Genomic DNA, 14,421 nt, shown 5'->3' with positions numbered 1-14,421 from the left:
ACTGAACCATGGGGTTTTGTGTGTGTGTGTGTGTGTGTAGCTTAATATACATTGCCTTTGAATTTACTGGTGTCTAAAATATTTTAAGCTAATTTAGACAGCAATTTTTAAGACACAATCATTTTCAAGATTATATTTTGTTGTTATATTTTCCTTTAAGATAACATAGCTGTTTTAACTAATTAATGCATAGAAATTATATATTTTTCAGTAAATGAATTTGTTAATTATTTTGCAGCTGTGTTTCAATTTTTGGCCTAACAGTATTTCTATCAAGTTGTATCAGAACTCACCCTGACCTACATTATATACTGAAAAATCACGTTCCTTTTAGAAAAAGCTAAAATATTTTTCATAATTAAAAATCAAATTTTCATCAGCAATAATATAAAAAATGAAAATGTTAAAGGTGTTAGTTTATTCATAATTCTAGCTCAATAAAAGCTTCTATTTCCTGTATTTTAATTTTTAATAATTTTCATTTTTGATTCTTTATCTTGATTTTTTTTCACTCAGCAGTTTGTAGCAGTAAGTGTTCCCCCATTTCTTACACAGTAAATTTTTCTAGCCAAAGAAATATTTGATTTAGTGAATTATAATAACAATTTTAGCCATTGTATTGAGTACTGAGATTTATTTGGTTGATTTCAGTTTTCACATAGTATAGACAATATACTTATACATAACTGAATATAGCTCATTCAATATATTACGTAAATGACATATTACATAAAATAAACATTACCAGAGAATGCTCTGAGGCTGTGATTATGAGTGCCCTTGTGACCAAATCACTTAATATTGAGTTATTTTCCTAAAAAGTTTCTGCCATTTTATATTGTTATCTTGTTTGGTTAATGTCTGAATCTTAGTATGGCCATACCAGCATTGGGTCTTACTGCAGCTTACTGTTCCTTGGACCTGAAACTTATTTTTCTTCCTGAAATTATCCTGAATTTCAGTCAATAGCTATTCTTTAGCTTCTTGCAAATAATGCTATAATTTATTCATGGAGCTTTCCTTTTTTTTTTTTTTTTTGGTTTAAGGGATGGAGTTACTTTTTGGTTCATAAATTGAGAAAGGCAGCAGTATTTATAAAATTTACAGGGATAGATCTCACATGCCTCGTATCTTGTGTCAAATAAACAGGGACTTGGTATATGCGGAAAGCAGGTTTCTAAATAAGTCTTGCTGAATCAGAAAGAGGAAATCAGACATTGTACATCACTTTAAACAGGAAGTAAACTTCATCCTAAGAAAACACATGAAATATCATTTATTACTACTATTTGTTCAGTCAGCAAATTAGCCCTGACACTCAACTATGTCTCTGGTACTATTGTCAACTAAAATAAAGCCAGGCATTAGTTGTTAGGGATAGAATTTTTATACTTCCTTTTGTGCTGAAGTGCTTGGTTGTTTAAATGGAGTAAAAGGATAGAAAGAAGAAACAGCAGGGACTTAGCAGAATCAGGACGTGAGTGAAAAACCACAAAATTGCACAATAGCAGTGTACTGAGACCACTTGAGTGCTGCTTGGCAGGTGGCCTTCCACAGCCCCTGAGAGTCAGAGCCTCATCCTTCCTGGTAATTACATTTCTGAGAACTGGCTTTCAGGTCCTTGAGAAAGGCAGAGTGGAGTTCTGGGAGTTAACAACACATCTCCAAGGAACAGAGGAAGGCTTCAGGATTCATCATAAGTAAATTCTTTAGATATTGGCTTTAGGTATGGCTGCTGAAACTTGTTTTTTGGGCAGCCAAGAGTTTTTTGCTGCTTTCGTTTTGTTCATGCACTTAGGAGGGGGCTAGAGTCAGTGTGAAGATGCAGCTTTGAACTGCCAGACATAACGTTAATATTTGTCCAAGTTGTTTTGATTGGAAGGGGGCAATAAAAGTGGTGGATGAAGTATTTAGTGCTGGGAGTCTGCCGGCCAAGGCCTCAGACAGAAGAGGGCTCCCAGGAGCTAACTAGAGTTTGGGAGTTTCGTCAAAGAGAATTGTTAAGATTCTTATCTGTCATTTGTCCATGGTGCATGTGCTAGCAAGAAAGGCAAGGTTATTGCCTCTGCTACTACTTTCCATTTAGGAGGCAGGGATGTGTGGCAATGAAAAGGGAAAGAAATAAATCAGACAATTATAGACTCTAGTAAGAAATAAATGGATTGAGAGATAGATCAAAAGATTAAAGGAGGCGTGGCAGATAAAGATATCAGGTAAGGTTTGCCTGGAAAGTTGACATCTGAGTTGAAACTGAGGGTTAAGAATCTGCCTCTGACAAGAAACAGTGGAAGAATATTTCTGGAAAAACAAACGTCTCTCACAGTGGTCCAGTGGTAGAAGCAGAGAAAGTGGAGCCTTCTCTAAGGAGAGTGTGATGCCCAACACTGGCTTCCATGTTTGAAGTGTCATATAAAATAAATATGTGGGACCCCTGATTTAAAAATCGTTGACTTTCAAGATGGCAACAGTGAAGATGTTAGCACCCATCTGAGTAGGGAGACCCTGTCCATCTGCACAGCTTACAGATCCCTTGGGTGGGGAAAGGATTTGTATGACTTGGGCATGGAAATAAACTGGGGTAGCCTTTACACAGTGTGAATTTCCCTCATCATTAAGTTGAAAATGATACAAGATAGAAACCAAAAAAAAGGGGAGGACAGATTGTGTAGAACCTGGTGGATTACTGTTAGAAAAAAATGGATTGGAGAGGAATATAATATTAAAATTTATGGACTACGCAATTGAATTTGACTCTCCCAACCACCTGTTTTTAACAAAGCATCAGCTTTAGTCTTTGCCAAGATACTGTGAGCATTTCCAGGATTACAGCTTAGCCGGCAAGGAACAGGGGTGGTTTCCTTTACCAGTACTTGCGTTGGAAATTGCTTTGTCCCTTCCTGAGGCTGTGCGGTCATCTCAGCAGTAGCCCAGTTATAAAGCATTGCTATCACAGGTTATCATGGCATCACTTCCTACAGCTTTTCATAAAATAGCTAGTTATGTAAGCTGAGTCTTTGAAAGCATGTGTTTTCATTTCATGTTAACCAATGACTTGAGTAAACTACTTGTGAGCATTTCTTTTCACCCACATTCTCTAAATAATTTGCTTTTCTGTTGTAAGTAAGTTTTGTTTAAAGCTGATCTATCAGCATCCTCTAAGCTCATTTAATATCCATCTGAGAAATTTAACCCAAGTGTGCACTTTTTTTTGTAGTATCATGCTCATAAGTGGCCCGTAAGTGTCAAATGGATCTGACCTTTTCATGGGAATTCTAGTGTTTGCCTTTCTTTTAGTCCATCTCTGGCTTTGATGAGAGGAATATTCTGCTCGCATCACTGATTTGATCTCTTTTCCGTAAAAGGTCCTTTTGCAGCCTATGGTAGCTGTTTCTACTGTCCGAGGTTGTATAAGACTGATTTTTATGATTCGAAAGTCTTGAATATTTCAGCAGTGATTCAGCTTATTCCTGGCTGTGCTTGGTTAGATGGAGGACTATAGTTTAGGGATTAGCTATTATGATACAATGATATATTTTATGATATTGGTAATGACACATTTATAGGATGCAGTGAAGTATACTTTTTTCTTGGAAATGATTTCTTTCTGTAATCTACATTTATATATGTAAGGATTCTTTCATTAGGGTTAGTACAAGTTCATCTTCAAGAGACAAAATGATATAGATCATATTTGATGATTGCCATCATTTTTTATTTGCCCGAGTCCTACTTTTTCATAGAATACCTTAACCTATAACCCCCAGGTCTTCCAGTACCAACACACTTTCTTCAGTGGCTGCTAACCATACCCTCAAGCCTCACCTGCTAAGATTGTGTTCCGCATTGTTTTGTATCACTTTCTGTCTAAGCAAGGGTTTTGTTTCCTCAAGTATCTTAACTCTTTGAGCATAGGGATGAATCTATACTTTTCCCTCTTAGAAAAGTTGCCTCATAAAGGTTAAATGAGCTCATATCTGACACTTTAAATAATTGTAGAATAGCTGGACAGTATCCAAAAGTCATCTAACTAATCTATGTTTGAAAAAAAAAAAAACACACTAAATCTGAGAGGAGATAGGCAATTTTTGCAAAGTTACTGACAAGGATTTTGTGATTTAGCTCCATTAGGGAAATGTTTGCACAGTGAGTGTACTCTTATATTACTGTTCTACTTTTAGAATGCATTTATGAACTTTTCTGTCATATTCTAGGAATTTTGCCAGGTTAGACATAGAGAAAAAAACATAACAAAAGAGTATTTGTGGATAATTTGAACACACAATGTAATTTTTTAAAGACTAGTTAAGGTCTTGGATGAAGAGAGTAGTCAAATTTCTTTTCTTGTTATATTGGTACTACTTGTGAATTCAGAGATTACCATTTGTAAATAATTAAATTTTATATTAAATATGTACAAGTTTTAAATCACTCTTCTTTGGCATAGGAGCTTATGATCAACTAATCTCAGGCAAAAATTTACTGTCCTTGCCTCTTCTTTAAAAATCATCTTTGCCGCATATAATCAAAATAGAATTCAAATTAGAAACATTTTGTGTTGTTAGGACATATAGATGATAGTCCTGTTTTTTGAGGTGTATTATCTAGGCATATTTCGATGATGTTAGACACTACTGTTAAACTGTGATGATCATACTGTATACTCAGTCTCCAAAACGTCTTTATCTTGTCATTGAATGCTCTCTCCCCCTGACCAGTAGCTCCTTTTCTCTTATCCCCCTCCCTCCTAGCCTCTGCTCACCGTCATATCCCTTGCTACTCTGATTATGAATTTGTTCTTTTATTTAGATTCTTTGTAGAAATGCGAGTATGCATTTTTGTTTCTCTGTGATTTTACCAAGAATGATGTCCTGTAAGTGAATTTATGTCATTGCATATGGCAGAATCCTTTCTTTCAAAAAAGTAAATAGTATTTCATTGTATTAATATGCCATGTTTTCTTCATTTGTTCAGCTGTGGAAGGATACTGTGGAAATGTGAATGAGCTACAACGGGAGTACACACATCTCATTGTTTTTAAATATGTCCTCAGAAGTAGGGCTTCTAGATCATATTACAGCTTTTTCCATAATGGCTATATAAAAGATAGTCGTTAGAATTCAAGAGAATGATGCATTTATCTCATGATCTGTGAGTGCATACACTTGCTGAGAGTGAGGGAGAACTGGATATGGTCAAACATGATAACAGAATGAAAAATGTTCAGAATTGCTCTAAGTATCAACCCCGAGTCACTGCAAGATGACTCCATGATCGTGACATTGTCACAGAGTGCAGCTCTGGTTAATTGACAGGGATTTGTGGTTTGTGACTCCAGAATTGAAAGGTGCAATGTATAGTTGAACACCAAGAGTGAAGAACACTCATGGGTGTTAATGATACTGTGGTTGACGTGGACTGTCCCCATGCTAAAAAGTTGATGGGAGTGGAGAGACCAGAGGTCAGGATGATAGGGGACAGAGAGGTTAATTCATTTTCAAGTGGAGGGGAAGGATTAAACTCAGTCATTGAAACTTTTTTTCTCAGAGATTTGGGACTGGAGCATTTCTTGAGTTCTTGATTTTTATTAAGGCATGACCACATCGCAATGTATGTAGCTAATATAGGACATGGGGAGTTGTAGAGATGACTTGTCATTTCAGAGGTTGTCATTATACTACCTAAAGTCACATTGTTGTGTCTGGCACTGTACAGTAAGTACAAAATGCAAGGGCATATTAGTAATAGTAACTATTTCTAGGGAGAACATAGTTTGTAGAGAGAAAAATTCTTTTTCATCTTTTTCATTATAGTTCATGATTGATTATAACAGATTGATCAGTTAGGAAAGAACAGGGAAACATTTTTTAAAAGTTTTATGTGACACTAGAACCTTCTTAAGCAAAAGGAACACCTGCGAGTTTTTGTGCTTAGATTTGATAAGCAGTGGACAGCTGCGGGGAAGTAAGCTTGAACTAAAGGGGCGTGGACTTAGCAAAGTTAGTTCAGATTTTTCTCCATGCCCCTGTCTCTTCCTTATCAGAAATGTATTTTCACTACTACCATTACTTTTCTACTACTGTTACAATAGGCACAAATGGGAAATCTACAAAATTTGAAGTTCATTTGGCTCATGGTTGTAGAGACTGAGAATGGCAGATTGCATCACATGGAAAGAGGAAGCATGCCCATACTAGAGGACTGAATGCATCCATGTTATCAACAACCCATCCCCAGAATCACTCACTCACTCCTTGATTATTGCTTTAATCCATACATAGGCCTGAGAGCCCTTAGAATCTAAATACCTCTTCAAAGTGTCCCCTCTCATCCTGTTACATTGGGAATTGAGGTTCCAACACTGGAACTTTAGGGAACACATTTAAAGCATAGCAAGAGATAAGGATGTACCTTTCTTGCAGGTGAAGAAATGACATTTCCTGAATACAGATCTGATGGCCTGTCTCAGTGACAAAGGATAGGAGCCAGGGCATAGCCTTTCTGCTTTTTCTGATTTCTCAAATACCATAGTTTAGGTTAACATGTAGTGCACTCATTTAAGTATACCTCTCTCTCTCTCTCTCTCTCTCTCTCTCTCTCTCTCTCTCTCTCTCTCTCTCCTTTTTTCCTACTCGCTTATGAGGGAGAAATTATACAGCCATTTGTGGAGAGGGCCACAGGAGAGATGCTGTTATCACAGAAACACCAGAATACATTTAAGGAGAAGCACTGAACTGGTTATTTTAAACTAGGTGCAAATGAATTTGTAAAAGAATTCACAAAAATGGAGTAAGGAAGATGGAATTTATGTGCATTTGGTAAGAGACATTGACCTAATTCATGTAGGAAAAATGACAAAGGGGGAAAGGTCACAGGTAGGGACTTATCCTTTGTTAAATAGAGACTTGAGGATCCATCCTTGGAGATCGAAGGTGATTTGAGTGATTCAGACAGTGAATAGGATACTTGCAAACTTGCATTGTTTGAAAGGTCAGTAATGCAAGCTATTCCCATCCTTCTTGTTGTCCAGGTGGATGTGTTGTCAGTTTGTCTACTTACTTGCTAGACTTTTGACAAAACTGATTTGCACAAATAACTATTGACATTTTGGTAAGAAGTGGGGAGAATAAAATATCTCCGTAGTAAGGAACTCACTAATTAATACCATTTAAACACGCATGTAATAGAGTTTTGAAGCAAGTATTTGTTGTTTCTGTAGGAACAAACTGAAGTGTCGTTATGTGCTTGCAATTATACATAGGAAATATATGTAATTGCTCTGCATATAAATTTAAAAATGAACATTCTTACTGATATTAATAATAGAGAAGTAGATGAAAATCTCATATATGCAATATTTTTTAAAGCAAGAGTCGTAATTTTCCACTAAAAATAGAAAGTATGTTGTTTTAAAAAGCAGAAAGGTAAATTGTGGCATTTCTCTAAAAATGCACGCTGTTGGCAAAGAAATGACAGAACATGACTGGAAGCAGTGTTTTGTCCATTCCCTTCCACATTGGCCTGCATCAGTGTGTCTAATACTGTGAAAGTCAGCCATGAGAAACTGCTGACTCACTCTTTGGAGAGCTCTACACTGACAAAGCATAGTGGATGTTTGGCAGTCCTGCTTCTTCAGGTGGGACGAGAGCTCTTGGCCTCGAAAATGCAGCATCATTGCCCTCACTGGGACCTGAACCTTGTCAAGGGGTTTTCAGCCTTTGTACATCTTACAGGTTTTCTCAGTAACTTGGTATATTTAAATTGTGCCATTCGGTTTTAAGGTACAGTTTGAACCACTTCTGTTTTCCTGTAGATGATGTATTACTTTTTTTATTGCTGAGCCCATAGTGATTGTATTAATGCTAAGTCTTATAGGTTTCCCGTTTTTCAGTTAGGACGTGAATGACCCTGAGCCTCCTCTTGCCCGATTTCATCCTACATATCTGATATTTAACTTGATAAAATATTGAAAAATTTTTTGAAATCTCTTTATTTGAATGCCAGAGTTAGGGAGACAAGAAGACACACAGAGAAAGGTCTTCCCACTGCTGGTTTGCTCCTCAAGTAGCTGCAGAGATTGGGGTTGAACCATCCTCAGATGAGTTCACAATCACGTTAGCTGGGGGTTACATCAGAAGTGGAGCAGCTGGGGCTTGAACTGGGAGTGACACACATGTCAGCTTTACTCTCTAAGGCAAAACACTGGCCCTCAAGTTATGTACTCAGTAAAAACTTAGAGGCAGTTTTATAGATTAGAAGGAAAGCTGTTAAGAACCTGCTTAGAATAAACTCTAAGTACTTTCTGTTGTTTGTGAGAGGAAGCCTTTCACCCACGTGTCAGTAGTTTTGGAATTCACTGACAGTCACCAGCATTTAAAAATGTTTTATTTCAAATATCCAAAAGCATATGGAGCAATAGAAATGCATTTTTAAGTGCATATACACTCAAGGAAAAAGTAGAGTCCCTCTTAACTATGTTACATGTTAAATGAGCATATTTATGCTCAATATGCATTTGTGATATATATCTCTATTTTAGATTTGAATAATAAGTAGGAAAAAGAAATCAATTCAGGTCAGCAAAATTTCTTGTGTATATATAGAGATGTGTTTATTCCTTATTTTCCAGGTCACCCAAATATTAAGAGTCTTTATTGCTGGATGGCTAACTCACTGGCAATTTTCTCCCCTTTTCCTTTTAAAAAATTCTTTCGTATGTGCATTCTAAGTTCACTTGCACTGAACATGCTTCAAATATATAATTTAAATATATAAAATGAAGTCTCATCATATTTTTAAATCAGCCGCATGGCATTTTAGCAGGAATTTATGTACAACAAAGATGCTTCAGTCTCTGGCTATTGGTTGTTTCTTTTGCAAAAGTGAACACAACTCTGTATTCTAGGAGAAGTGACACAATGTCGGCAGGGTGAGAAGACCAGAGTTTCCATGGGCAGCATCTTCCTACTGACCTTGCTAATAGCCCAGAGAAGGGTCTTTATAGGTCAGAAAAACTGCTGATCTTACGGGCCCGTGCTGGTTAAATAAGATAGATAAGAAAAAACCTTATAGATTTTTAGATTCTGTACCTATATGTTTTCTTCATTTTACTTAATAAGATATATGTAAGCTTGCATTTTTCCTCTTTCTTCTCTTACTGTAGGAAAATAAAAACCTAAACTTTCCAGAAATGCTTGAGTGATGTAAAGCATGGAACAATTTTATGTCTGACATGTTTGTACCTTTCCATTTCAACTTCCTCTCCTAACATCAATACTTTTCTGCTTAAAATTGTTATTGCTAATATGAAGATAAAATTCAATTTGTTTACATTCGTTATATTAGATGGATGATCCTCTTTTTCTTTTTAACCAAACCATTGCTTTAGTACATTTTTAAAAAGACGTACTGTTAGTAGATAGCAAATTAGACCAAATGTACGAATTTTAACATTGTTTTGTGCAAAACTAGACTTAATTAATTTTCTTGACAAAATCCTAACAGAATTCCTCTAATGTGAGTATAATCCGTAGGTTTTGTGAAATAAGCCGCTTTTTACATTTTCTTTTGATATTCAATAGAGTTTATGGTACCTGTGCATTGATACCATTAAGTGACAACCTCTAGTGGTAGTTTTGTTCCTCGATATTAGAGTTACTGAGGAAATTAAAAAAAAACATTTTGCTTCTTTTGGAATTTGAGTTTTGGTTTTAACAAGAAACATAAACATTATTGACACTCAAGTTAGTTTGTCTCTGCTGTGAGTTTTTGGGAAAGTTGGTGTTGATTGTTTTGTTTGTAGCAGGTGGAAAGATGCTGCCTTGTGTTTGTATGCTGGTTTTTCTTTGGCCTTCCATATCTTGGAAATATTTAGCTGAAGAGAATGTCATGGAATTAGAATTACACTTCTGAATGATTAACCTTTTTTAAAAAAAGATTTATTTATTTTGTTGCAAAGTCAGATATACAGAGAGGAGAGACAGAAAATGATTCACTCCCCAGGTGGCCACAACGGTTGGTGCTGTGCTGATCCGAAGCTGGGAACCTGGAACTTCTTCCAGGTCTCTCATGCGGGTGCAGGGTCCCAAGGCTTTGGGCCGTCCTCGACTGCTTTCCCAGGACGCAAACAGGGAGCTGAATGGGAAGTGGAGCTGCCGGGACTAAAACTGGCACCTATATGGGATTCCGGTGTGTTCAAGGGGAGGACTTTAACCACTGCACTATCGTGCCGGGCCCCTGATTAACCTTTTTATTTTAACTCAGTTCAGAGTCCATACTGGAATAGAAACACATAGTTAAACCTGAAAAGCAACACTAGGCTAACTTAAAAGAAACCAGTACTAAAAGACCACATGTATCAATTTGCTTCTATGGAATTCCAGAATATGCAAATTGATACACTCCCATAAGCAGTGAAGTACATTTTTTCCTCCACATTCTCACCAGAAGGTGTTGTTAATAGAGTTCTGAATGTAGACCAATACCAGTAAGGTTAGGTGGGAACTCAGTGTGGTTTTTATTTCTATTTCCCTGACAGCTAGGGAGCACGCGCATTTTTCATATGTGTATTAGCCATTTGAATTTGTTTTTGTTTTTGAATAATGCCTGCTCATTTCCTTCACCCATTCTTCAGAGGGTCGTTTGTTTTGCTGTCACTAAGTTTCTGAGGCTCTTTGCAAATCCTGGATGTTAGTCCGCTGTCGGTCGTGCAGTGTGCACAGGTGTTCTCCCATTCTGTTACTTGCTTCTGCACTTTGTTGATCATTTGCTTTGCTGTACAGAAGCTTCTTAATTTGATGAAGTCCCATTTGTTTATTTTGTTTTTGACTACCTGTGCTTTTAAAGAAGTGATTCCCATGCCTACATGTTTCAGAGTGCTTTCTAGGCTTTTCTCTAGTAGCTTGATGATTTCTGGATGTAGATCTAAGTCCTTGATCCATGGAGAGCTGATTTTTTTTAATAAGGTTTGAGGTGGGAGTCTTGGTTCTTACTTCTGCAGGCTGCTGTCCAGTGTCCCAACAGTGTTTGTTGAAGAGACCAAGCTTTATCCACAGAATATTTTCAATTCTCTTGCTGAAGATTAGTTTGTTGTACATTTGTGGGCTCATTTGTGAGGTTTCTATTCTGCTGAATAGATCTTCTCTGTGTCTGTACCGGTACCAGACAATTTTCCTTACTCTCCCTATAGTATGTCTTGAGGTCTGGAATTGTGGTTCCTGAATTTGATCTGATATTAGAATGGCTCCAGCAGCTCCTTTTTCCTTTCCACTAGCCTGGAATATCTGTTTCTCTCCTTTTACTCTGTTTCCTAGTGTCTTTGTTGGTGAGTTGTGTCTCCTGTAGGCAACAGATACATGAGTCCTGTTGTGTTTTGTCTTTTTAATGCAGTTTGCTAATCTATGTCTTTTCATTGGTTAGTTTAAGCCATTTACATTCATGGTTAATATTGACAGCTATTGATTTGATCCTGTCACGTTAACACTGGGTTTCTTTCATGACGTCAGGAACTCCTGTAAACTCTTATGTTTGACTTTGATGTTGTCAATTCTTTGGGGATTTTTGTTAGCTTTACTCAGTTCATCTTGCAGCTTCCTGACTGCTTCAGCATTTTCACAGGAAGTGTCTTTCAATTCAGGAATAATTTTTTGCATCATTCATTCTAATATTGAGGCTTTCCATTGAATTTTAATTTGCGATATTGTATTCTTCATTTGTAATAATTCTGTTTGATTTTGTTTCAAAGTTGCTATTGCCTATGTAATGTATTCCTTATGTTTCTTGAACTCCTGTATGTACTTCTCATTGGTTTTAAGGAGCTTTGTAATGATTTTTTTCAAATCCTTTACCTAACAGTTGATTGATGCTCCCTCAGTTAATTCTGAGGTTGAAAAGCCTTTTGCTGCTTTGCGGTGACCTCACTCATGACGTGCCTATCTCTGCCACCTTTCCTTTTTCTCCTGCAAACTGTATTACAAATAGAGATTTTCATAGTCAGAGTGAACTGTAAATGATTATTAAGATTCTGCATCTAGAAATGCCAAAATATTTTTATAATATATAGTATATAAATAATAATCTATATAGCCACTAAAATTTGATTTTAGGTATGTACGCAAGGTTGGGAAAGAAGAAAGAGATTGAAAGCAGAACACAAGTGTGACTGTTATTCCTCTCTTGCTTATACTTTCTCCTTTTCCAGACTAGAATGTTCACTGGCTTGTGGCCATCCAGTACAGGCTGATTGTATAACCTCCATTGATTCAGGTTAACTAAAATAATGTAATATCCATCATGTTTCATGACAGCAAATGTTTTAGTCATAAATTCAACCAGTAACTTCTCTGGAACTATGCTACTCTTTTGTTCAAGTTTTAAAATATTGGATCAACAAGAGAGTAACAGTTTATTTCAAACAGAAAAGTTTTTGAAATTGGCAGCTATTGACTAGATTATTTAATAATGAGTTTGATTGCCAGTTGTTTTGTGATGTTGTGTATTATTTTAAAACCAAATAAAATTGTCAACATGATTGTCATGGAATGGGTTCCCTTTACGTGTGCTCTGATTTCAGTGTGGATGGCTGTCTACTTCATCTTAACGAGGAGTCTAATTGTTTCTCATCCTTATAGACAACATCTGGGGAAGATGTTCGAGACTTCACAAAAGTGCTGAAGAACAAGTTCAGGTCCAAGAAGTACTTTGCTAAGCACCCTCGGCTTGGCTACCTGCCTGTGCAGACAGTTCTTGAAGGTGACAACTTAGAGACGTAAGTTTGATTTTTTTTTTTAGTACTAAACATTTTGTGAACTATTATATTTCGTGATGCCATTTTATATTAGTGAGTCAAAGATATGATAAAGTGTTTGATTCTGAAAGGCAAATTGAAATTGAAATCAGTTTTCACAGCATTTAATTTTGTAATTTTCTTTTGACAATGTCACAACCAAAATCTAGGTTTAACCTGCATGTTAGCAGATGGCTGTATTTTATGCTCTTGCATTCATTTATTTTTCATTCTTTTCTTTTTAAGGGTTGTTTCATTGTCATATACATATATATACACATACATATATATATTTCATTGTCATATATATAGCGTCTTTTTAATATGTTTATGAATAATGACTAATATCTTGCTTGAGACACATATCTATGCTAAAATCTCATGAGACCTCGTAAGTTTATTTTTTCCTAAATATGAAGAAAGCAAAATGTGACTACTTTCTATATTATATGAAATGAAAAATGTTTCTTAAAAGTAAATTTGGTTGACAAGCATAAATGAAACCAAATTTTAAGATAATAAAATTACTATAGAATTAAAACAGAAAGAATATAATAAAAATAGTAGCAACATGAAAAAGAAAATGTTTTAAATAATTCAAGAGAACTATATATAATTTATATATATTTACATATATGAGATATATATAATTCATATATATTCATATATATTCATTTATATATAATTCATATATAAAGAGGAAAATAGATATGACATAAATCCTGAACTCACTAGAAAATATCAGTATAAATATGCCTGTCAAAGCCAATTCACGTGCTGGAATCTTTGAGAAGAGAAGCGTTGTTGTTCTCATTGGAGTTTTTAAACATAGAGAAACCTGAAGTTCTGGTTACAGGAGGTCATCCTCTCAGATGACTACAGAAATGTTGAGGGGAACATTCTGCTTTAAAACATAGCGATGATGGCAGTAACAAGTATAGACAAAGCAGTAGGAGCCATGTTTGTGAAGCAGGCTTCTTTAACCTTCAGAATTCATAGCTTATTTTATTTTCTGTATTTTGAACAGCAGTATTTCAGTATGCTCTGACTGTCTCTGAGACATCAGAAAGAGGGGGTCGATATTTGCTTCTATTTTTGTTTCCAGGCAAAGCCCTGTAGATCTGGGTATTCGTGTCTTTAATATACATAGGTCCACATATAAATCATGATATTATGCATAAGCTTGATGTCAAACTGTGTACAATTAAAATATGTGATTTTCTGCTTTTTTTTTTATACAGTACACTTTAGAATAAATTTTGTCAAAACTATTTCATTGAAGGAGAGCTTTTGTAATACTTACGTATTTTTGTAATACTAATCTAGTTTTGTAGAACTATAGATATACAGCAGAATTTAATTGGCTCATATGAATCAATGTGCCTATCACTCTTAATAATCCATTGGCATGTATAAAGAATATAAGTACATTTCTCTTCTAGCAGCTGGGAAGTGCACCATCCAGGTGCCAGCCTCTGGCTAGGGATTTAGTGCAATGTCATTTCATGGTGAAACATGGAAGGGTAACACAGCATGAGAGACCAAGGGCAAAAGAGTATGCCAAACTCACTTTCCTACTAACCAGCTCTTGCAATAAGGTACCTAATGCTGAGGCCAGGACTTCAAGCTCTTCATGAGTG

The 14,421-nt window shown here is 35.9% G+C and overlaps 1 protein-coding gene across 7 annotated transcripts in view; it reads left to right on the top strand.

The window, feature by feature from the left end:
- The window catches only part of UTRN (utrophin), a 507,084-nt gene that overhangs the window by 462,596 nt on the left and 30,067 nt on the right, over positions 1-14,421 (top strand). For all 7 annotated transcript variants that reach the window (XM_058667660.1, XM_058667612.1, XM_058667721.1 and 4 more), the window contains one exon: positions 12,627-12,763. In XM_058667660.1, the coding sequence (XP_058523643.1) occupies positions 12,627-12,763 (137 nt within the window). The remainder of the gene's footprint in view (positions 1-12,626; positions 12,764-14,421) is intronic.

Source organism: Ochotona princeps, chromosome 1 (assembly GCF_030435755.1).
Source record: "Ochotona princeps isolate mOchPri1 chromosome 1, mOchPri1.hap1, whole genome shotgun sequence".
Taxonomy (NCBI): domain Eukaryota; kingdom Metazoa; phylum Chordata; class Mammalia; order Lagomorpha; family Ochotonidae; genus Ochotona; species Ochotona princeps.
The sequence above is the reverse complement of the archived record's forward strand: the minus strand, read 5'-3'. Positions and strand labels throughout refer to the sequence as shown.